The sequence below is a fragment of the Trachurus trachurus genome (assembly GCF_905171665.1).
Source record: "Trachurus trachurus genome assembly, chromosome: 24".
Lineage (NCBI taxonomy): Eukaryota > Metazoa > Chordata > Actinopteri > Carangiformes > Carangidae > Trachurus > Trachurus trachurus.
This window is the reverse complement of record NC_139910.1, coordinates 22,589,446-22,615,670: the sequence shown is the minus strand read 5'-3', so window position 1 is coordinate 22,615,670 and position 26,225 is coordinate 22,589,446. Positions and strand designations below refer to the sequence as shown.

General features: G+C 42.3%; 1 protein-coding gene across 1 annotated transcript in view; it reads right to left on the bottom strand.

Moving 5' to 3' along the window:
- Positions 1-2,823: 2,823 nt before the first annotated feature.
- The window catches only part of LOC311007603 (MAM domain-containing glycosylphosphatidylinositol anchor protein 2), a gene marked incomplete at its 3' end in the record, with an annotated part of 194,251 nt that continues 170,849 nt past the window's right edge, over positions 2,824-26,225 (bottom strand). The window contains exons 13-18 of the mRNA XM_084000852.1: positions 18,585-18,605; positions 16,060-16,215; positions 11,639-11,800; positions 4,833-4,963; positions 4,147-4,243; positions 2,824-2,912 (exon numbers count right to left, since the gene is read on the bottom strand). Of these exons, the coding sequence (XP_083856978.1) occupies positions 2,824-2,912; positions 4,147-4,243; positions 4,833-4,963; positions 11,639-11,800; positions 16,060-16,215; positions 18,585-18,605 (656 nt within the window). The remainder of the gene's footprint in view (positions 2,913-4,146; positions 4,244-4,832; positions 4,964-11,638; positions 11,801-16,059; positions 16,216-18,584; positions 18,606-26,225) is intronic.

The window sequence follows — 26,225 nt, the reverse complement described above, 5'->3', positions numbered from 1 at the left end:
TTTGGAAAGTGTGTCAAAGTCCGTGTCAAAATCAGATGCACTTACTGTTTCTTGACATACGTCCAAAACAACCTATGAAAGTCTGAAAGTTCTCATCATCAAAAGCACAAAAAAAAAACATGTTTTCTTCAAACATTACATCTAGAAAGACTGTAAGAAAACATCTCCCCAGAACTCCATTTACATTCATTGTGATCTGGGCCTTATGAAAATAAAAACACTGAAATGAAAATGTCTGGAAAAAACAGACAGAAACAAAAAAAAAACAGCATGTAATAGCATGTTGTGATACGTCTCTATAGTAACATCATACAGACCATAATGACATAAAGATGCCCTGAAATGTTCATCATTCTGCTCTGTTTTGCTTAGCATATTTATCTTCTTTACATGTATCAGTTTCTTATCACACCTATTGTACACAGCTTTATGCTCACACATGAACATGACCCACTCAGACTAACCCAGGCTTCCACTCAAGAGGCTACATTTGCTGAACAACCACAACACCTTGAACCTTTACCCAGTCGGCATTCATGAAGATTTCATCTGTACTTCTGACTGGGATCCTTTGAGTTCTCTAGCATAGTGGTTGCACTATAAATATGAATGTAACAAGTAAAAAAAAGGAGATCAATTTGCTGTTGAATGTGGACTTGTTTCAGAGCGTCGATAAGCCTGAATTTGTGGAAGTAGGTCACGCATTTGTAGAGAAATATAAAATGGATTTTATATGTTGAGACCTTGAACTGTATGTTGTGCTTCCTGTACTCCAACATAAAACATTTATCATAAACCTTTGAATAGAGCTTCTTTAACATTTACAAGTTATACAGTTACCAAATTGGTTTACTTCTTATGCTTCCATCAGCTTTGATACTTCAGCAATGCAAAGGGAGACAACAAGAAGAGAAAGGAAGTTAAGTCATCTTCAACAGAAAAAATAAGAAACAAGACACAAGTCCTCAAAACATTTGTCATAACCAACAATGAACGGAATTTTTCATTTTCTTATTTTCTCTTTTTTACAATATATTTTTTAAAAACCCCGCTGGTTAAGGTTATGGTCTCAGGTAGATCTTCCACAGTCAATCTTCACAGTTTGTGTAAAAGCAGAGAAACATTCTCGCTAGAGTAATAAAATATCATGACTATTATTATGGTCATTATTATCTTTTATTCTCATATTGTTCCATATAAATGGTGGAGGACGAGGGTGAGGCCGATCACCCTAATGAAGAGCCTGCAGTCCCGAGGTTCCTACTCTCCTCCCTGTACAATGCAATGTTTTATTCAGCAGTTGTTCTTTTCTTTTGTTAAAAAAATGCTCGTCCGCAGGGAAAGAGAATTATGGGAAGAGAGAGTGGGGTATTCATTCGACGAAGTGTCTTTATCCTCCCGTATGATCTTAAGCTGTCTTTCTGCAAAAAACAGATCCAGAGCCTCACTTTGACTGTTGCCGCTGTTTTTATCCAAATTGTTTGCAAACCTGTGCTCGGTGTCTGCCAGCACTGCCTGGTCGGCTGCCCTCACATTGAACTACGCGTAGGCATAGGCTTAGGCGCATGCACACACACACAAACACACACACACACACACACACTCGCACTCGTACAAAGACACACGATCGAACACGCACGCACACAAACACACGCACACGGGCAACTGTCCCATCGGGAGTAAAATCCGGGTGTTGCACAACCCTCGTACTCCCTCTTAATAAGCGTGCCCTCCCATCAGCACTTGTGGGGCAAAAGAAACATGTAGAAAATAGCCCATCAGAGGAAACATGAACAGAGACGTGTTCGATGTTGATTAACACCCAGGCTCACGATTCGGTTTGTAATCTGAAGGCACTTTGTTTCATGGCAGAAAGTAAAGTGGCTTCTGTTCCACAGACGGACCGCTGACTGAATATTCGAGTCAGGCCTCACTAATCGGACCTTTCTGCCTGTTCCTCCCCTCCCTCCCTCCACTCTTCCTCCCGTTCATCCCTACTCTCTGCCCTCCTTTTCCACCTCTTCCCCTTTAGTTTCAGCTCATGAGCTTGAACTCCTTTCAGCCCAGTCCAGCTGTCTACACCTCCGCTGACTCCTCTGCATTTATTGTTCTGCCACCATACCGTCGCTTGGCCACTTGGGACTCGTGAGCACAGTGTTAAAAGATACATAGGCAGCTACAGAGGGAGTAAGCAGACAGAACTGAATGTTGCCAGAGTCCTTGTTTTTCTACAGTACAGCACCAAGCAAGATAAGGAAATGCCAAGGTGTGACGTGACGCTGGGCGAGTCTGAAAAACAAGTGTCGGTGATTGGCATCTGGTGCAAGAAAATGAAGATAAAGATACACAGAGAAAGGTCTGATTCCATGTATTTCGTAAGCAGGGAAATGTTATTTCCTCTTCAAAAAGTCAGCAGTGTCTCTACTCCGCCACCTTCCACAGATATTTTCATAACTTCATAAAATTGTTCTTGTGCTTTACAAACTGTCCTCCCTCGACACTCATGAACCCTTTCGCCAAAGTCCAGGCTTAGTCATCGCCCACCTGTCTTTGTGCTCGTAAAGACGTCCAGAGTCCTGCACCGGGGAGTGTTTTTCTGTAAAAGAGGTCTCTTTAAAAAAATTTGCGCATCTTCTTTATTACTTTTTGTGTAACTTTTTTATCACTATTTTTTCTCTCTTTTATTGATTTCGGTCCCTCCGTGGTCCGTCAGGGGACCCCTGCTGCTTTCAGGATGCATGAATCTTTGGTGATTGGATGCCGAGGGTATAGCTCACAGACGGTGGGTCTGAATATTCGCCTCTGAGGTGACGGAGAGAGGGGTCACCTCTGACCTTCTAGGAGGGACACCATCAAGGTGATGCACTGCAGCCATATATGGGAGGATGTGGCCAGAGCCGTGGAGTTGATATCTGAACAGAGAAGAAACAGAAAGCGGTGGTAGCTGCTGTTATTACATACTCCAAAGAGGAAAAACACAAGATGCCCAAAGGCCCCAAAACAGAACAAACGTGAAGTGAAGGGGCCTCCTCATTTTGACAAACGCACTTATTTTCTTTCTTTCTGAGAGCTAGAGATAAATAACACAGTTATGGTTTTATGGGGTATCTGGTTGACCTTCAAGTAAGTCTCTAGTCAATTCTTTCTTTCTTTCTTTCTTTCTTTACAAATAAAGCTGCAAAGTATTAAAACTGATTCTGCCATCTTTGTCCAAAATGAATTTCTCCCAAGGGAGACAATAAAGACTCATCTCTCTCATCTTTGGACAGAGCTGGATGAGCTCTCCTGGTTTCAGTTCCAAATTCACCAGAAGACACCGTGGTTTGGGTCTTCCAATAAAACTCTCAGCAAGAAAGTATCAGCAGTCCCCCAAAAATGTCGAACTGTTCTTTTACGGCAAAACTAACCTGTGCACCCGGATCCTAAGACGGCGACATCTTCAGTCAGAAGTCATGTCAGATCAGCCCTCATGAGATATTTCTCAGTTCTGCCCTCTTACATCACTTCAAGTCATGTAAGATTCATTATGTGAGATTGAATTGTATAATTCATAACATTACTCGACCACTCTTCAACTCGGAATGAATTAATGCTGTCGCTTTGAATCATAATGGATCCAAATGAAAAATAACTAGGATGATAATCTTGCAGTAATAAGAGAAAAAAGAATAAATCTTGAAGACCCAGACGTCTGACTCTGCTTCTCTTTTAGATGCCCGGTTATACTCCATGAATGACATGAAATATGAAAAAGTATGCTGTAGTAGCCTACGGTATGTTAAATGGAGGTCAGTGTTGTAGAGCCTTTTGGAAATAACGCTCCTCCAATTATAAATAACTGAAATTAAATAACAAAGATGACATTTATCTGCCGACCATTCTCTGTGTCCTGCTTTCTGCTTTTACCTTCTGTTTGTTCCTACAGCGCAATTACGATCAGCTCCACTCAGCCAGCGTGGCTATCATTCATGTGAGTACAACACTGTTACTATGACAACTGTGTTTTCCCCATGAGATGGTAGTCCAAAACTGGCTTCTGTCTAAGATTAGATCCCCTCTCGTTAATCTCAGCGTTGTCCAGCGAGGTGGGCGGGGGGGACCTGGAGTTCAGGTAAGACAGAAGAGGGGACATTTGGCGCTACTCACTGGACGGCGGGCCTCGACACTCCCCTTCCTCCAGAGTGACATCATCAATGGCGATGTCTCCTTCAATGCCTGGTCCCCGGATACCTTCCAGTACCACCTAGAGGGAAAATAACAAGTTTGTTTTTTTGTTTTTTTTTGTCAGTGCAGCCTTGATAGTCCACAAAAACAAGAAATTAGCACCACAGCATGATAACATCTAAATAAATACACTGTGTAATTTGGTTAAATAGCTCCTCATAAAAAATAACAGCAGGTGGCAAGTGTTTATTTCAATTTTTAATGTCAAAAAATGTAAAAAGTAAGAATGCTTGTGGTGCTGGGACCGTTAAAAGTGAGAGTGCAAATAAAGACAAAACACAGAGGTGCAGCTGAAACTATAATTATTTTCCACAACTGCAGCCGTGAAAATGATGGAGAATATTGAAGTCCTATATTCGCCACTCACAAAGATTAGGCTTCGTAATGGCGCACTGTGAGTGATATTGCTTTCTCCATAGCAAACAATGTGTATGGATCCCGTCCACTTCTCTGCTTAATATCGAGGCTTGTGAAGCGCTACATCAATATGCAGGCCCCGAGGAAACTAATACTCGGCTATACAAACACAGGCAGAGAGGAAAATAAAGGCCGACAGGGGGAATGCTGCGAGGTGTTGGTTGGATTGATGAAGATTTTTCTGGTCTCACCTGGAAGGACGCCGTTGGATGGATGCTTACTTTGGCCTGCTTCCAGCGGTCACCTTGGTTACCACTTAGCGACCACACAGGACCCTCGGAGGTCGTCTGGCCTTTCTGCTTTAGGAAGGCGTTCAGTGTTCCTGCATGAAGAGGACGGACACATACAGGTCAGTGCAAACACACACACACACACACACGTTCCAACTAAATATAAATGGCCCTGTGCAGACCTGAACCATGGAACATTTGCTACTGAACATAGAGTAAAGCTTAATAATAAAAATAATTGTACAGTACACTGTCATTTTATAAACTATTTTTGTGGTAATTACCTTAAACCTGGTGCATTCATTCCTCCCTGCTGCGCTCCCAACAATACACTGCTTTTAAACTAAAGTAGGTCAACAGTCCTCCAGGTGGTCTGTTGTCCCCACCTCTCAGCGCTCTTTTGTATGCAGAAATGAGTCAGACAGATTTGTGTGGAAGGAAAAATTTCCCAGACACAGTGCAAATGTTGGTTTTGTGGGCTAGTCAAAGTTTTCTCTGAAAGTTTCCAGTTTTCTAATTTTTTTCCCCCTCACACTTATGGCTTCCGGCAGTTATGTTAATAACTTTGAACTGTTTATTTTGAGCTTACTCTATAACTACCTGCAAAGAACACATAATGCTCTGGACCAGTCTTAATTGGGTGCTGAAATGTTGCTTGTAAAGCAATATATTTACATTCCCTTTTACCCCGATAAATTAAAATAAATACCAAATAATTTCATACTTCGACTAGACTTAGCCGTGAATGTTATTTAATCATTGGCAAACACTTTTCCACTTCATGCAGTTCCTCTAACTGCAGTCTGTATCAGCGGGTTGGTTGAGGAGTGACAAACACATACTGACACTTCAATGTGAAAGATCTTTGTTAGATTTAAATTAAATTAAAAATAAAAGTCATAATTTTATGTTTTTCCACTCCCCTTGTAGGGCTCTCACTGATAAAGAGCAATAAAAGTTGGGAAATCAGGCTCTAACTGGTCTAGGTAGTTTAACAGCAGGTTCATAACGACTTGACAATTATTATAATATACCACCAAACCACTGACAAACAGTAGGGGGGATTGGACTGTGAACTCCAGGGTAAAACTGCAGGAGAGATTGGATCCGGACTTTAAAGTTTAATATTCACCGCTGTCTCCTGCATTTCAGATTTATGTATTCTTCTGCATTCAGAGCAGAGCCAACCAGTAGCAAAGGTTAAACTCAGGTCTTGTGAATTGATACATTTATTAAAACTGTGGTTCCGTAAGTGATGGTAAATTATTCTCTAGCTCATAATAATCCAAATTAATTATCATTAATGGGTGGTGTGTGATGAGAATTTTTCTTGAGTGCAAATACTTTTCCTGTTCTTATCTAATTTAGTGTTCGTTTCAAACTGTCTCTGCCCTGAGCAGCTTCCTGTGCCACCTCCACCTCAGCTGCACAGGACAAACTACTGGATGTCTCTGCTGGATCCAACTCTGCATCCCAAAATGCAACCTGACAAACCCATTTCAGCTGAATTCATAGATATAACTCCTTACAATAACACAAATACAGTCTCTTATTGAGACAGAATAGACTATATAGCAGTTCTGACTTGAAGACTCTCTTCTTGTCTGGCCCTGGGCTTTGATATAAAACTGTCAGATGATGACACCGAGTGCAACTACTTTACCCGGGCTCTCCAAACACACTGATTGTGTTAGTTTTTCCTATTTGCCATGCAGCAGGAATGTGTGTATATAGGAGAGAGAGCCGACCTCTTGCGGTGGGCCAAAAGGAAGCGGGATAAAGGGGCCCAAATCAGTTTATTGACAGAGACACCATCGCCGGGCTCAGTAGGACCACCGCTCTGAAGTCAAGTGAATTTCACAAGAAAAGAAGCACCTTGGCATTGACACAGCTGATGAGCAGAAACAGCGGCGTCTAAGACGGAAACGTTGCTTTTTGATGCATCTTTGCCTCAGCGAGGTGCCTCATTACCGTACAGAAAATAAAAAAAACAAGGCGCAGAAACGGAGGGGAGCCATACTGTACTGTATGTCCCTGTTCATACTCTCTCATCAGCAACGCTGTACACTTTCCCCAACGACAGCACAATCTCCAGTGAGAGATGAGCTCTTGTACAGAACATGACCTGCGGTTTCATCTACCACTGAAGTGTTCAGGATGTAGGAGGATTCTTGCTGAGCTGGCTGGCTTACATTTTCTTTGAACTCAATGCGATGTAGGTGGTTATGTCAGTGTCATCACATCCCGAGCAAAGGCATCTGCTGTATATTCTTTGGAGTACCCTTTTTTTCTTTTTTTCTTAAAGAAATACCTGTGGCAGACACTTGTGAAATTTAAAAAGATCTGAGAGGAGGAAGATGTGAGTCTGGAAGAGAAAAGTGAGAAATTGCTACTGGAAATTTTTCAATTACGCGCCGAGCGGCAGAGTGAGAGTGGGGGATCGAAGGTGTGGTACCACCCTCCTTGCTAATGAAAGGATGACTCCATTGCTTCTCAGAAGGTCAGGCTTAAAACAGACTTGCTTGGTGTGCTTTGCTGGAGACTTAATCCTATAAACAAATGCGACACGGGCTCCAAAGGCAAACTTTGATGTGCGCTTCAGTAATTAAGTGTGACCTTGTCTCAGGTATCCCCCCGCTGGCTAACTACGGAGGAGTTTCTTTGAGCCTGTGCCACTGTTTTCATCAGTGTGTAGGCGAGACTCCTTATCGACTGATTGTGGCCTTTAGCGCTGCCGTGCCACAACTTGACTGTGACTCACCTCAGCGGCGCCGTCCCAGAGAGAATCAAAACTTCCAGCGTTTCAAGACGGAGCCGCGCCACGTTTGATGGCTTTGTGACTCACAGCTCTAAATATGAAAACGCCACAACTCCACAACTTAAAACAACAAAACTTCCGTGTGATGAGAGAAAAATAATACAGCAACATGTGAACGTACATTATTTGGACCATTTGTCATAAACATTCATTCTCTAGGCGGAAAACATCACAAACCTACATTCCTGAGCTCGGGGGCAAATTTCTTTCACGGCTGGAGAGGCAGAATACTAAATGGAGCGTAGCTATAGAGGATCTGAGCTGGGTTTCAAGTCCTTGACATTTAGCCCATTCATCATAACACGCCACAGTCTGGGCATGGGCTTCACCACAGACGGGGAGGGCAGAGAAGAGAGGGTCTGGCTGGCGATCAATTTGAGCAAATTGGAAATGTCATGGCCTACTCAACCTCGGCAGGGAGCCGGAGGAGCTCTCATCTCCCTGCTGAGTAGCCGTCCAACACCTCTATCCTTACATTCTCTCCACCTCTCCAGATGTTTGGTCCGTCCCCTCCCACCTGGACACTTCCCATTCGGCCTCTGCTCTGAGGACGGCTGAAAAGTAGCTTGGCTGAATTTCAGCCCTTGCGGCGTCCTGTTGTCGACTCGGTGCCAAAGGGTCGGCCCACTCATGTTATGGGAAGCAAATTTTCCCACTTATCCCCGCTGATTTGTAGCTGTGAAAATAGTTTTAGTGGCGTTTTTTAAAAAGGTTTGCACTTCAATCTGCATTGACCTATATACTTCACTTTTACTTTGTGTGGTGCCCCTGCTAGAGGAAATGTTCAAATAATCAGTATTACCTTTTACAGTGTTCTGGTCATTCATGATTGTGGAGTATTCACAGTTCATATTCAAAGTGTTCATAATGGATGGCATGGAATAAAACGGTGAGCTCACTAGGTCATGCCAAAAAAAAAAAAAGAATAAGTGTTGCATTGAAAATTCTCAGTAACAAAATAAGAAAAACCTCTTTACTGTGGGCTGCAGTTTATCCCCAAATGAGAAAAACAGTGTATTACTCAGTGGAGCAATCTGCAAACCTCTTTATATTATTAATGCAAATAAAGAGTCGTTAAACAAACTTCAAAGGGAATAATGTGAATCTTATGTGGTGAATGACATAAGAATCGCAAGAATATATTAATCCGTTCTCTAAGAGAGAAGAGAACAGAGAAAGCAGAGCAGGGAAGAGCCGGGTGGGCCGAGGTCGGAGCAGCAGGTTCAGCTCAGCGGAGCAGGTGGAGGGTGGAGACGAGATGATACCACCGACGTCTCGCTAGAATACTGAGCTAAAAGCAGCCAAATGTTCACTGTAAACACGCTGTTGGAAAGAGAGAGAAGTATATTTTCCAGTCTGTGGCGTTTCAGTTACTGTACTGAATGTCAAGTTCAAGTTTAATACTCATAAAAGTGCCACCACTTGTCCCTTCTGTGTGTTGATTTACTTTCCACATTTCTCTGTTCACTGCCTCTCTATCTACCCTCGACTTATTTTTCTTTTATGAGCTAAAGCATGTCTTTGGTGAAGTGGTATTTCTTATTTTTAGAGTATTTTTTAAAAATTCAAATGTAAAAGGTGATACTCCGTGGCAGAACACAGCTGTGCTGGAGAGCGGCACCCGGGTGGTAGATTAAAAGCCAAAGTCATCTGGTGGTTTGGGCAACAACAAGCGATAAATAGTCCAAGATGTGACTCACCACACAACGGTGCAGTGACCTAAGACACGCTGGAGCTGGACAGTTGATGACTACTACAACAAAACAGGTCACATCATGCACGAATGCAACTATAAAGGACACAGAGGGAGCTGGACTGGTTTGAGAGCCATTCACACTGGTTCAGTTAATATCTCCGCATTGGACCCAATCAGAGTTTTCTAAATTTTGCGTTGCTTAAAAGCAGAGAGCATCACATGAAATAGAAATGCTTTAAGCAGTGCACAACATCAGCTTGTTGTCTAACACAGTGGTTCTCAACCTTCATGCGGCACTGAACCCCTGCATATTTTTAGCAAACCTGAGGACGTGCCCAACCCCCCAAAAAGTAGCCTTTTTAATTACACCATCTAATATTTATTAGAAGGCAAATATGCAATTTCAATGCTGTGTTTTTCAGATATGTATAACTAACAGCTAATTTATGTACTCCCTTGAAGGTAAAAAACACATTTCAACAAATGTAAGTTGAAAAGTTAATTTTTAAAAGTTGCTATACCACCTTCCTGTTTGATATTTCACAATAAAAGTGCAATTAAAGGGATAGTTCAACATTTTGGCAAATTGGCCAATTGCCATAATCCCTATAGTCATAGCAGTAGGTTTGTTACCTTTAATTGTCGGTGCAAGCTATTTTTAGAACAGCAAAGCAGAGCCACAAGCTGCTCAGAGCTACGCTACGGAGGCTCATGGGATTTCTTGGTTTCTCTCATCAAACTCATCAAATACACAATCCAACAACTCCAAAATGCTCTCGTGGACAAGTTGTAACGCACATCAGCTGTTTTGCTTGGATTTACATCGAAAACAACTCTGTCTCGTAATGTTCCATTATTATCTCATAGCGTGGTGAATGTGCAGGTCACAACTTGTCCACAAGAGCGTTTTGGAGTCGTTGGATTGTGTATTTGATGAGTTTGATGAGGGAAACCAAGAAATCCCATTAGCCTCTGTATAGGGATTATGGCAATGGGCCAATTTGCCAAAATGTTGAACTATCCCTTTAAGAAATTAATGGGGACTGTTCACTGAAATGCTGGAGGAGTGGGGTGTCACTCAATAAAATGATATTTTATCATTGTAAGTACCCCTTCCAATTACACCAAGTACCACTGGGGGTGATTGAGAAACACTGGTCTAACAAACTGCTCTCCTACAGCCACACCCGTAGCTGCCCTCTCACATGCGTTGTGGACCTGCGCGGTAGCTCATGATAAGCCGGGGCAGACAAATTTTCACTAGTGGCCCTCAACGATTGTGTGAACCTGCAGTTTTTCCAGCCGAGATCCAATCTCGCTCGGCGCTCCCTCATTCACAAACACACCAGCAGCACAAACACCAACGCACTCAAGAGAGCAGGAGTGCTTGTGGTTGGCTGATTGGGTCCCTGGTGGAGAAGGCCAGAGAGTCAGAGATGTGAGGCTCAGAGTGCTCCTTCAGTTGCTCAGCCATCTTCAAATGGGCCATACAGGTTTGTTATCTGCATTCACAGAGGAGTGTGAGAGCTGACGCCCAGGATTGTGTACACACCTGTGTAGGGCTTTGTTGTGAGAGTGAGATACCCTTTGCTTGAAACATCTAAAAGCCGCATTTAGAACATTTTAACATGAAAACACCAAACTCCCAACTGCACCCAACGTGGAGAAAAACTCTCTGGTAATGACTGAAATTCTGCTGCTTGTATTTCCTTTTTTACAGCACAGCGTGAGTCCTGTGTTTCCTGTCTCACAAACAAACTTCTTTCACCCACACGCACACACACACACACACACACACAAAGAGAAAAGCCCACTGGGAAACACGTATGTGGTGGACAGCAATTTCAACAGTCTCATCTCTCAATTTAGATTTGAAAGCCACTGTGATGTCCGACAGATGCTTGATGACTTTTTTTCTTTTTTTTGTTGAGTAAAATTTGTGCTGTTTTCTCATTGACTGGTTAGTTCTGCACAGATAAGAGCGCATCCCCTTCATTTAGCAGAGCATTGCCAAGGCATTTTTTAGTTTCACTTGAAGATGCTTTTGCTGCCTAAGCAACCAGAGCGGGACAGAGTGGCGACAAAATCTTTAAAGAATGAGAGTAATTATTCATTCTTCATCTATTTCAATGAACTATTGAGCAATGAGTTTAATTAAGAGGATCCCCTCCACAGATTACTTCAAAGAGCAACACGGTTGTTTCTTCTACAAGCTGAGGCCGGCCAAGCGTATGGGGAGTGTATCTCACTTACCTATGTGTTTTCCATACATGTGGTAGAAGAAGCCGAAGCAGTAGGCGGGTGGGTTGGTGATACCGTACGGGTTTTTCGGCGCTACGTTGAAAAACGGACTCACAAGCCGAGCCTGGTCCCCTTCCTTCCGCGGCCTCGACGTCTCGATGTACATGTAGAAACCTTGAAACACAGGGACATGAATTTATGAGTATGTACTGTATATATTTATGGAAAGATACTGAGAGTAAGATTTACGACTATGATGTAACTTCCTTAAAGCTGCTATAGTTTTTCAGGATGATAGACAACTAAAGAATAATGAATGTAATAATAATCATTGCAAGCCCTCAACAAACTCCAGCATTCCCTCTATAATCTGAAATGAATTCTCAACGTGGACAAAACCATAAATAAAATCTTCTCAAGAGCCAGAAATAAGGCAGACGACAGTTTACACATCACTACTTTAACAGGACATAACATTCAAAGGAAGAATAGAAATGCACTGCCCATCCCAAAATAAAGTCACACACACTAATATTTCATTGGGTTGCCTTTAGCTTTGATTACTGAATGCATTTGTTGTGGCATCGTTTCAATAAGCTTCTGCAATGTCACAACATTTATTTCCAAAGATTCTTAATGGGGTTAAGGTCGGACTCTGTGGTCACATTGGACCACATTTCTTCCTTGAAGATGATGGTTCCCCACTCTCCTTCCAGTTTTTAATAATGCGTTGGACAGTTATTAACCCAATTTTAGAAGTCTCAGCAATTTCCTTAGATGTTTTATTTGCTTGATGCTTGCATGTCAATAATTTGACCCCCACAAATGAATATATTTTCCACGACCACAGGATGTGTCTTCCAACATGGTTGTTTAAGAAATGAGACTGCATCAAGGTTAAATAAGTTGTTGCCAGCTGAAACATAATCATCCATGCAGTAAGTATCCAATGGGAGGCTCTTACCTAGCTTAGTTAAATAAAAGTGGTGACTTTTTTTTTGGACAGGTAGTGTATTTAGGTATCTGGTTAGACCAAAAACTTGGTCTAAATTTCATATTGATGACCTCACAGTTAGATTAAAATGAAAAAATGGATACTTATACAGGAACAAATCAAACTTCCCACTGCCCTACAGGAAACAAATCATCGATGCTGTATTCATGCCTGTTCTGGACTATGGTGACATCATCTACAAACACACATCTGCCTCTACTCTTGCTTCATTGGACTGAATATACCACTCTGCTCTCAGATTCATCACTGCAGCCAGCCCATCATTGCACACTGTACTGTAGGAAAGGTGGGATGGGCACCTTTATCCATCAGGAGAGACATTCATTATTATCTTTTTATCTACAAGGTTTTAACAGGACACAGGCCACCATACCTCAGTAACTTACTAAACGGGCCTCTCCAAAACAACTCAACCCACTCAAGCAATAATGTTCCCGAGACAAATTCCAAATTTGGTAAACCTGCTTATAGTTTCTTCAACAGACCCTAAAAATCAATATATTTGTTACTTTAGGCCACTTGGAAAACATCAAAAATACCTGTTCTTTTAATTGCAACTGTTTTAAATGATGATTGTACATTGTTGCTGTCTGAATGCACTTGTATGTGTCTTCCAACTCTGCTCTGTGTATTGTTCTTTTTTATGGATTGTGCTCTAGACATAATTTGAAAAGAGGGTTTACCCACAATAGCTTTCGAGATATTTCATTTATTTGGATCTCCATTAACTTTGGCTAAAGGATAAATAAAATAAAAATATTAAAACTGTGTGTATAAAAGGTTCATCAGACATCTTGGCTAAGAGTCTTGTTCATCATCACAATCCCAGATGCTGGCAATTAATCTGGTTATTAGCTGTTGGCCAAAAACATCCAGTTCATTTAAGCTGTTACCAATCAAATGTCTCCTGTGAATACTTAGGTATGTAGTGCAGTAAATATGTGAATATGCCTTATGGACATAGTCACTGTGGCTCAGTGGGAAGCTGCACAAACAGCAGACACACCCTGAAAAATAAGAACGCAGTGTTCAGAATCCCATGACTGCTCTCACACTGTCCTCACTCTAAACACTGGGTAAGAGCGCGGCATCCTTGGTCATGCTCAGCTGCTTTCTCAGCCGGTCTGTGATAGGACGATGGAAATGAAACCTTCCGTATAAGAGATAAGGAGAAGGGCCTTCTACGAAGGACAGCTCTCCTTTTACTAATAGCAATAACCAGGGGCAAAATCGAGATGATAACAATGGGGTTACATTTATGCTCCCGTGGTCTGACAGTCATGGACAGCGGCGGCAATGGCAGCGAGTCAAACTGCTCTGTGATTGCGCCTGAGCCACATAATCTGAGGCCAATCTCTACCCAGCCACAGGCGCAGGGAAGGTAGCTTGTGAGCAGCTCCACGCCCCTCCAGCCAAAATCAAATGGAATATCTCCCTCAGTTGAATCTCATATCAGATAATTATTCGCAAAGAGGAATGGGGCCGGTAATGAAATGCTGGACATTTTGAAACCATTAGGTGATTAAAGCTGATGCATTATTTACTGCATCAGCTGCTGCTGGTGCCACAGCGCCATAATAGGCACTTCTCCTCCACCACAGATAACCTCCATCAGAGGATTTTATACGAGTCCTCAGATGGATTCCTTCCTGCAAATCCAATTTTGTTAATTCGCTGTTCAAATCGTTGAATATGAAATACCTGCACATGTACAGTAAGTAACATATTGCATACTAATTACTGTGCAGGTTGCTCTGGTTTATGTGCCCACATAAACAGCAACAGGCTCACGCCGTTACTTGACTCAAGAAGTCCCGTCACGAAGAAATTCACCCTTTAAAGTGTACATTACAGTATATACACATTTATACACAAGTTGTTTATCTTTGTTTATCTATCTTTAATTGGTTAGTTCCAGATAAACGGGAAGTTGGGGTTATGGTTAGGAGGTTAGGGGGGCAAGTCCAAGTAATTTGACATATTCGAGCATTTTATAAAAAAGTAACGCAATAGTTACTGTCTTGGGAATAAGTTTTTAGTTAACTTTTATGATATATTAAAGGGAAAGTTCAACATTTTGGCAAATTGGCCCATAGTCATTCTCCACGCTATGAAATAATAACGTAACGTAACTTGACAACTTGAGGTGTTTTCGAGGTAAATTCATGCAGTTTTTCGGCAAGCAGTCTCTGCATTTGCCTCAAAAACAACTCGTAACTCATAACGTTCCGTTATTATCTCATAGCGTGGTGGAAGGGTCAGGTCACAACTTGTCCACCAGAGTGTTTTGGAGTTGTTGGATTGTGAATTTGATGAGTTTGATGAGGGAAACCAAGTAATCCCATTAGCCTCCATAGCATAGCTATGAGCAGCTTGCGGCTCTGCTCCGCCATTCTAAAAACAGCTTGCACCGACAATTAAAGGTAACGAACCTACTCCTAAAACTATAGGGATTATGGCAAAGGGCGAATTTGCCTCGGAAATGTTGAACTATCCCTTTAACTCAGTTACTTTTTGGGGAAAGTAACTAGTAACTATAACTAATTAACTATAAACTTTTTTTAAAGTAACGTGCCCAACACTGCTTACAGATGGAACCTGGAAAATAACTGGTCAAGCTGCTCACTGTGAGATTACACTGCATCAAGCCACTGGTGACACAATGACTGCAGCTGAAATCATCTATTTTGCAGATTGGAAACAACTCTAAACTTTCCAGCCTATTTCAGCGTTTCAAAAAGTGTAAATTTCTGGGTGCCACGTTCAGTAACAAAGCTACGACATAACGAACGGGCAACGTTACTAGTTCTATGTCTTGCCACGTCATTTAGCAGTAAGTAACATGATAATTACAGTTCATCCGCACGCTGTGGGAGATCCTGTATTTATGCATGGATTATATACGAAATAACAATGCGGTGTCCATTTGAACGTGTGCATTCAGCCATCTCATTTCCAATCCAATGAGCAGGTGCAGTGTTTTCAGAGCCACTCTGACAGCTGGCAATAATCTCCACCTTGTGTGTTTGTTTTTTTCCTGTTGGTGCATTTTTTTTTTTACAATATGATACATAAATCCACATCTGAGAAATGTAATTGCTCAGCATGGTCGGTTGCTCTAATTCACTGTTGTGTGTATATGACATGTATCTATCTATGTATCTATACTTTTTACATACGTAGTCATGCTAAGCATCACGGGAAATTTAAATCTGTCCAAGTATGTGTGAAACATAGGCACACTACTAACTCAGAGTTTCCAATACAATTCCAGCTCAGTTTGACACACGCCTACACTGCTGTAAACATAAAACAGTACTAAGCAAACGATAAGGAGCTGAGGAGAGGCTCTGATTGGACAATCGCTGTTCGGGCAGGGGGTTTAATAAACGTCAATCAGACCTGAAGGAATACCTACCCTGCTTGGATCCACTGCGATCGCCACTGGGCCCGGTGTTGGGTGTATACTTGGTGTCGCGGGTAGCAGCACTGTGCCGCGTCCAATCAAAATCATCATTCTTGTCCTGGCTGAACATGCAGATGGGCTCCTCCTCAAAGCTGCAGTGGAACTCTCCTAGTGAGCGACAGAACACAACTCAGCTCCCGCATTCGCATCATTACAAAAGAAAGAAAAAAGTTACACAAAGCCTAGAAGCTACAGCACAGTATGCGAGCAGTGTGACACCTATTGTATATTTATGAGATTTCCTGGGGTGTGTGTATGTGTGTGTGTCTCAGGGGGGATATACAACAGCCCAGTCCTAATTACACCATATGATCTGGTGAGCAGAATTTCTAAATTAAGACGTGATCACTCGCTGACTGTTGCGGAGACGTCGCTGAGCGCGTTCTGTCTTTCTGTCTTGAACAACGACATGCAGTTTGGTTCAGTTCAAAACGAAAAGTCTCTGCAGAGACTGTGCTGCACCCTGGATACACCCAACAGCACTGTGTGTTTGTGTGTGTGTGTGTATCAAAACTGGTTATTAGAGGCTATACCATGACAGCCCTCCACTGAATCATGATGGATAGCATTCAATAAACACACACTCACACACACTGCCTCAGTAAATAATATAAAATCAGACACAAATCTCATGTGAAAGAGGTTAGAAACAGTAAATAATGATTTTTCAAAGGTATTAATGGGTTTTCTTGATGTTGCTTGACATTGCGGGAGTCGTGTTTCCCACATGAGAAGTGAATCTGTTGAACTGCTGTAATAACAATTCTGAATAACTCTCTTTTTTTCACAGGGGAAAGTAAAAATGAGGAGACTGTCCTTGGGTGTTTTGTGGTATCTCACTGGTAAGACTCTATATAATCAGTTTTTAAAATGGACCCCGCCTCCCTGCTTCTCCATCACTCTCCATCTTCTCTGTAGTGGGTGTGCAGGTGGAGATATTAGGTCCCCCCCCTCCCCTCCGCCCCCCTCCCCTCCTCATCTCCCCTCTTCCTCCTCTCCCCTTCGCCCTCCTCTCTCCTCTGTTGCTCTCAACGCCCCTTTGACAGCAATTTTTAAACTACTGGAGTGTGCAGAGGGGGAATGAAAGTGTGGGATTGTCACCCTTCAAGAAAAAAAAAAGAGTAATTGTTGCTCCAGCATGAGGTTATGATGGGTCGCATGTCAGGGAATGTTGAACACTTATAGTAATATACTAATGAATAGTCAGAAATGGCACGCGTGGGGAACAGCCCACTCACTTTAATTAAGGGGTAGAGGAAGGATCAACGATGTCAAAACCCCTATTTAATTCATGTAACAAACAAAGCAAAACACCTAACCAGAGGACATGGCGCCGCTGAGCGCTGTCCTCAAAGAGATAGTAAAAACGAGCATTTAGATTCAGGATGCGGGCATGTGTTCTGATAAATATTCATTGATTTATTAAAACGTAGCTGGGAGCAGTTTGGAGTGGTGACCTTGAGAGGAGCAGAATCTGCAGCTTTTACTCAGGTAATGGAGGTAACGTATACAGAGAGAGGCAGGGAGTGGGTGGATGGGCCGAGGGATGGAAGAGGGCAGCGGCGCTGCGAGGCAGAGAGGGGAAGAGAAAAGAGACGGAAAGTGAGCAGGAGAGGGAGAGGTGGTGGAGTGGGAGAGTGCATGGAGGAAGAGGCCAGGTTGAAGGCGCTCTTGACTCCTCTCCTCATAGGCATGCAGATTTAAATGGAGGTCTAGCTCCTGGCGCTAGACACCGACGCCCCCCATCCACTGTGAGCTAAACTAAATGTTTTCGCCTTTTGCACCCGGCAGAGAGATGGGAGGATTTGGGAGGATAGTCAGAGGAAGGAGGGAGGAAGAGGAGGCGTGCAGGTAAGATAGTTTCCTTCAGGGATTTGGATAATGATGTTGGTGATTAGGATGTTTGTTATTATGTTGGCAATGTTTGTGTGAACTGAACACCCACCAAAATATATATCTATATAAATAAATAAACCACAATACGCAGCAGCACACTGCAGCACAGCAAACAGTGATTAAGTGTGGATTCTCAAGGCGTGAACAATGCAAATTTGTAAAGTTTCAACAATGAAATGCGTCACAAATGGGACTAAACATTAACAAATATAAAACACAAAAACGGCACAGATGCATGCATAAGCGATGCTCGCAGAACACGGAGCGTGCAACAGATGTACACACAATCACGGATCACATGCAAACATACAGCAGCGCGGTGTCCTGCAGAGACTTAAAGCCCTCAACATGTCAAACAGCCCGACACAGGTTTTACCCTCAGCTCCTACGGGATGGTCTTATCTATCGTACTTGGTTTAGCTGCGCTTAGACAGATCCTCCAGTGCAGTGTGACATGTGGAGAGTCAGATCTCCATGGAGCGTGCACATGCTTTAACTTTCCCCACTGTTCCCACAGACTGTGCTGCAACAGGAGGCGCTCGCACTGATGAGAAATGCAAAGTGAGGTTCACATTACTTACTCAGATGAGGGTTGATGGGAGCTGTGAAAGAGAAAGGTCAGGGACAGTCATTAATACAAGAATATGTTAGCTGACACACACACACAAACACACATACAATCAAACTGTCGCACCTTAAATGGGACATATTATGGAAATATCACTCTTTAACATATATTTGGGTGTTTTTCTTGCCTTTCAGCCCCCAAAATGTGAAAATTGACAAAGAAATCTGTAATTTTCAGGCTCCCTAGGTTGAAATCCATGTGGTTTTACAAGCTGTTCCCTCGGTCGTCTGGCAATGATGTAACTAGTCGAATTTGCATAATACCACCCCTACCAGGTACCAGTAGAAGGGGCGAGGCGGGGTGAGCAGTGGTTCATTTGCATTTAAAGGGACAGACACTGAAACCAGCCGTTCTGAACAGGGCTGTTTTGAATGGATGAAGAAAGAGCTGTGATGTTTGATCCTTGAGGTATTTTGACCGAAGCATGTCACAGACATGTCTTTAAGACACCTAGGAACTATTTTAATTTGTGGAAAAGGGACATAATATGTCTCCTTTAAAACACACCTCGACTGTTCGGCGTGCTAAGCTACAGATTACTAACACACGCATGTACACACTACAGTAGCTGCTGCTCTTAACCTCTCGTCCTGCTGTCGTCCGCTGTTTGTTGGAGAGCTCATTAAAGACCACATATATAAAACCAAACCAAAGGAGCCCATGAGACATATTGAAAAAATATTGTGCGATATTAGAAGACCGTGAGCATATTAGAGAGCGTGCGCCTCATCTTCGCCAAGCTGTGCTGCTTTTCACTGTGTGCAAACAAACTGAAAATACACACACACACACACAAACGGGAGGCAATCCACCGGCACGCACAATACAGTGATTATTAAGCAGAAAGAAAAGAGATGTCTGGGATTTTGAAGTGGAAAAGGTGACAGCAGACGTTCTCTGCCTGTTATCAAATGTAAAAGACAGAGGGATTAGGAAGAGCAGCCGGACCACATTAATAAGCTTATAGCGCAACTGCTTATCTTTATTGCCATTTACCGGCATTGCTGATGTTCTTGACCAAGGTGACTTCCACTTAGAGCACTAAGCCTATTTTATACTTCCATTTAGAAGCCAATAAATCATAAAAAAAATGAGTAATAATCACAAGTGTCAGCTAATAACTTCTCTGTAGCATTCCTTGATTCTTTCTGTGTTCTTACAGAAACTTTTTTGATCAAACGCTGATGAGTTGATTCCTGCACCGAAATCATGGCACGGCTTCTTTTGCATTCTGTCCAGCCGACCACGGTTCAATGCTTCCCTCATTGATAATTTAAGAGGCTGCTGCCACGGCAAACACAGAAAGGTCAAGGGTATCACGCAGAGTTGCAACAAGCCAGTTAGCCGGCACTTCACTTTTTGCAGAGTAAATACCATTTAACCTGTCAAGAAGATTCATGGGCATTTTCATGATCGATTGCTGACCGGCTGAATAGACGCGATACATCAGCTTTACCGCAAAACTATGTTGCTCTGTGATTTATGAAACCTTGCTGTTCATGGGGGAGGATTGATTTTAATCCAACCAATTAAAGTGAGTAACAACTAATCATTCCTACAAAGGAAAACATGTAATGAGGAGAGGGCTATCGCGCCACAGGTCTGCTGGAAGTGGTCTTTTCTAAAAGCAGAAACTCATGTAGTGATTTCTGTATATTGTTGTAAGGCTCATGGTCACACACACAGAGGGAAACAGAGAGAACAAACCGTTGCAATTCCAATTGGATCATATGAAACATTCAGTGAACTGCAACGCTGCAGCTGAATCCTCGCCGTGAGTGAGAAGCACGAGCGTGGAAAGAACTGGCCGTACCCCCATTGTTGTATAAAAGCTTTAATAGTCTTTCATGTTACTGATTGTGAAAATATCAGCATCCCAACACTCTGCTGCTTCCCAGTGAACGTATACAACACTGGACTTGCACAGAGCTCCACCACCGCCACCGCCGCCGCTGCTGCTGCTGCTGCATTGAAAGAGTGCGCGGAGAGAGGGAGGAAATCATCCGGGCTGTAGCAGAGAAAATGTTTCAGATGACAACTAAGAGCCTGGGGCCTGTGAAACGGATGCTGAGTTTTCCGACAAAACTCTATTCTTTCAGCCCCCACCTCCCACCTCCCCATCCTCCCTTCTACCCCTTCTCCTCCATCTCCAGTTTCTGTTTCTTGCGACTCTCCTCACTTCCTCCCCCAATCCTGACCCCCCCTTTCTCTTTCTTTCTTCCAAGACTGTGGTTATGAAAATATGTTTCGTTGTCAGTTTTTTATTTTTTTATTTTTATTTTTTTACCTGCAGCTGCAGACTCCCTGTGCCTTAGTCCAGATGAATGTGTCTGCTCAGGCTGTGTCTCTACCCCCACTGAGGAAATCAAGCCACGCACTGAGCAAACCCAGAGGCTACTTTACTACTGCTGTGCATGCACACACTTCCTTTAAAACACACAGACGCACACTAACAGATGATTTAGTTTCCAAATTGGATGGCTACCGGATGTGGGTAAAACAAACACAGAATAAAATAAATTGAGATTCAAGATGTGTTGTTTACTCAACCAGTTTGATATGAATCATTCTTTTCAGAATGGTTTTTTTTTTGTCTTTAAATACTTTTGTAGCCCCTGAAAATGTAAGTAGACCTCAAATGCTCTTCTCAGAGTGCAGTGTTGTTAAAGCACAGGCGTGAAGCTCCCTCGAGCAAGTTGCAAAAGCTTTAAAAATATATCTCTCATTTCTCTCTTAATGCTGCAGCACCCCGCTTTCCCCCCTCAGCCGGGAGCCTCACATAATGATCAAGGATGAAATGTAATTTTGATAGTTCTCAAGATAAACAGTCCCAGCCATCTCTGAGTGAAGTGAGCTCTTTGAAAACTTGTGTTGCGACAGGTCATGTACTCAGCCCACGTACGAGGTGCGTGTCTGCCTGACTCCTGGTTTCTACTTTTCCAACTGAGAGGACAAAACAAACTGCTGCCTGATGCATGAGTGGCTTTCCATCCAAATTGCCTAATTTTGATTGAAACACAAAGTGAGCTCATTGACCGTCAAAGGACAGTGGTCCGTGGAGGCTGTTTCAGATACAAACACTGACTTCATCTTGGCAGGATTCCCTGCCCGCTGGTCTGCGGTTGTATTACAAAGCAGCAGACAATTCCATGGCTGCAGCCAAGTGTCCTCATAGACAACAGGAGCCTGGCGTCTTTTTTCTTTGCCTTTTTTTTTTTTTTTTTTTTTTTTTTCATCTGACCTCATATAATCCACGCTCTCCAGCATCGCAACATCGCCATCCATCATGTTTAGGGGGTCTGGGTGGGTGCCATGACGGTCTGAGAAAGCCCTGTGATTGCTTCACAGCTCCAGCCATAAGTTGGAATAATAACACTGTGGGTAAATGTAATTCAGCAATCTTCCCTTCATGTCTCATTGACAAAATGTACCCAGGCAACATCACACTATTGTGTCCTTCCATCAAACTGAGAGATTGGGGTAAATTAAAGGGATAGTTCAACATTTTGGCAAACTGGCCCATGCTATAATCCCTACAGCCATAGCAGTAGGTTCGTTACCTTTAATTGTCGGTGCAAGATATTTTTAGAACGGCAGAGCAGAGCCACGAGCTACTCAGAGCTACGCTACGGAGGCTAATGGGATTTCTTGGTTTCCCTCATCAAACTCATCAAGTACACAATCCAACAACTCCAAAATGCTCTGGTGGACAAGTTGTGACCTGCACATTTGCCACGCTATGAGATAATAACGGAATGCAGAGACTGCTTGCTGAAAAACTGCCCCCGACAGGAATGCACATCAGCTGTTTAGCATGAATTTACCTCTAAAACAACTCTGTCTCGTTCCGTTATTACTTGCCAAAATGTTGAACTTTCCCTTTAAGACACTTTTCATATTCAGGATCACTACATCAAGGTAATTATAGTTTTGTTGCTAACTAATATATCTACATATATTTCAGGATATTGTAATGTACATCCCTACAAACAGCTGTAAACATAACTGTGTTGATAATACAGCATGTCCAAAAAAAAAGTAGTCTTGTGGTACAACTTATCCTGTGTATGGGGTAAATTGAGCATAGGAGCATGGTAAGTTGAGCCACCCTCCTCCTTCCCTTCCATCCATCTCCCACCTCCCCCTTTTACTCAATACTCCACCCGTCCAAGTTGCAGGTGAGTAAAAACTGCTGAGAAACCAACTCACTGAGGTTTGGGGAGTTTTGCGATTACAGTGCATCTTGGGAAGAATCCCTCATCTTTCTCTTTTGAAAGTAAAGCTTGGCCTCACCAGTTTGGTCTCTTCTCAGGAATATGTAATCATACAAATCCAGAATCTTGATTTAATAATTAAATCAAACATGGTGGATCAACAGGTGGCTCAACTTACCCCACAGCTACCATATTGACTTTATTAGTCCCCACAGCTAAAATGGTGCACTTTCATGCTGTGTTTACTACTGTACCTCATATTGCAGTCGATAGATACCACATCTGATGTATAAAACAAATATATAACTATCTCTTTTGGACTAAACACAATTCTCATGAAACATATGATCGACTAAATTCACTTTCGAGAGTGAAAAATGTTTTTTTGGACATAAATGTCAAATTATTTTGTTCACAGACTCCATGAAATGATGCCTTGCTCATAAATATTTTGAAATGATGCCTTGCTCATAAATATTTGGTCACATGCTCAATTTTTCTTATGGTTTCCTAGCAACAAGGGGTGGCTCAACTTGCCCCTATACTCAACTTACCCCATGCAGTCTCTCCTACTGCTCCTGCAGCGACACACCCAGTAACAGGCAATGCATGTACTGTACATTCATTTCCTTGAGTATGTGTTGTCCTGTTCCTGCGTCAGCCAACATATGCTACACTGATGCAAGCTACTGAATCCTTAATGGACTTCCACATGGATGACTCTGACTACAGACTGTGGTTTAAATGTTTAAAAAAAAAGTGTGGAAAAAAGAAAGTCACCCAGCGTGAGACGTGCAATTAGACAAAAGGAAAAGTAATGCAAATGTACAACCAATGGAAACCATGAAGGGCGTGTCGCACTAAATCACCGATATCTTCTTTGTGATGAGAATTTGTCATAAGTTATTAATGCTGGTGCAATGTGTTGATGCATTTAATGTCATGGTTATAATGGGATACAAGAGAAGCAACTTAGTGGCTTGGGTATAAAAGGATAAAAGGTTGCATCCACAACAAATGGACATAATGTGTTGTGTAGGCAATGTCAGGAGAAAAGGGGAAAATGCAAGAGAATTATTTTACCATCTCAAGCAAAGGAACCCATTTGAGTGTGAAGCAATCCATGAATCACACGACGAAGAGCGCAGCCGGTCTAAACAGACACACAAAGCGTATTCACACGGCACGACCAAAGAGTTGGCAGGTTGTACTCCATGAAGGATTCAGATAGAAGATTCCTTATGATCCATACGCACAGTATTCCTGAGCATGTATTAAAAATAAAATCTGTGATAAGATAGAAGCTGTGCTAATCTCCGCAGAGCATTTCTCCACTGTGACACATTTCTTTGTTTCTGCAATATATCCGTATTTTTTTTGTATTTCATCATTTTGTAAAAAAAAAAAAAAAAAAAACCCTGCAATATCAATATTATGCTAACGATTCAGCATTTTGGGAAATAGATTAATTCGCTTTCATTCAAATGTCTCGTCTTGTAGAGAATTGAGGATTGAAACCAATATATTCTCTCAAAATATCTGGCGGCAGGCAGCAGCTGGTTAGCTTAGCTTAGCTTAGCTTAGGGACTGAAAACAGGGTTTGCAGGCAATAGAAAACATCAGGAGCAGGAGAGGACTGTAATTAATGTGAGATTTAGTGGCATCTGACTCTGGGAGAGGCAACTGACTGTATATGTCGCCATGAGATGAATAAAAATGGAATATTAAGAAATAGCAGTGGTGTTTTACTGTGAGAGTTGACAGGAGGCTTAAACATTAAATCCCCCGTCTTGGCGGAGAGAGAGAGAGAGAGAGAGAGAGAGAGAGAGAGAGAGAGAGAGAGAGAGAGAGAGAGAGAGAGATGTGTTATGAGGAACGCCAAACAGATGCTGAGTTTGTCACTGCAGCAAAATTTAAGAGTGTCTATGGAGCTTGGTGACACGACCATCCTTCATCCTACAGCTGGGGACACCGTAACTGCTTTTGTGTTTCCCTGCCATCCCATAGAAAAACTGTTACCATTTGTTTTACGTTGCATCACATTGGTCCTTCGACGTGTTGGATGATGGCGAGAAAAACTTGCACACACTTTGATTTTAGACACAGTAGGGCAGTGATGTTTAACCTTGCTTGGTTATTTACTTGCTTTGCTGTTTGTGTCTCCACACACACACACACACACACACACACACACACACACACACACACACACACACACACACACACACACACACACACACACACACACACACACACACACACACACACACACATTCTACTCTCAGGGCCACAGGGCTGTAGTTTATATGCTGTAGTGAAAGGCAGGAAGCAGCCTGGTTCCACACTCTATGGTAAACACACAAACACTCCTAATACACTTATATGTACACTTGGGGCTTATTTAAAGACTCCCAACCTGCATGCAGTTTTGATTGTGTGTGATTGTGTAAAACTATCATGCATTGGAACAAACTGACATTGAAATCACAGCAGTTTGTCAGTTTTAAGAGTGTTCTTTTAAGGTTTTTGATTAAAAATGATAAGGTTTTATTCGTCCCACATGTAAGCATACAGCCCAAGGCAGTGTGCAGTAAAGAATGATGAATAGAATTCAAGGCTATGAGTATGAACTGAAAAATATTCAGATACAAAATTATAAACATGTGTAATAGAACTATTAAATTGGTTATAGTGGCAAACATGTGTAGGTTGGTTGTGAAAAGTAGTAAAAAACACTTTCACCTTAATAAACATCAAGATAGTTGCACTTTTGCCTCACATGTTTAAGTGTGGAGACAGATGATATAACCAGCTGGGCTGGTGCAAAGGAAACTGGGACATTTTGGCATGTGCACACCTGTGATGTTCTGCTTCCTTCCTGCCATCTGCACAGGTATGTCTTTGGCACGGGCAACTAAGTTTAAAGTTGGAGGAGCCCAACAAGCAACACAGGCTTTTCTTCCTACATCACATGCATACTAAGTACATACAGTGTGTAGCTACTACTCATCCAAGTACAGAATTGCTGTTAAAATATATAAAAAAAGTGTTAATAAAGGTGTTACCACCGTCCACAGTTCCTCGTAATTATTTACATCTCGTTGCTTCTCCTTTTTCCGTTGTGTGCCGCATTGTGGGGGAGTACAATGACACACTCAGAAATCAAGATGTCTTAATGACTGTTTCACAGAAACAAAATGTAAACACACTGGATTATGGATTTGGAACTCACGTAAGGAAACTGAGCTTTGCATTAGCATCAATTCAAAAGTTGGCCTTGCCCCAGCAGATTGGCATTAGCTGCTTTTGAAATGCTTTGCAATCGCCGGCTCATTCACCAACTGCTTGGCTACGAGCTGACTAATATTATTCAATCATAT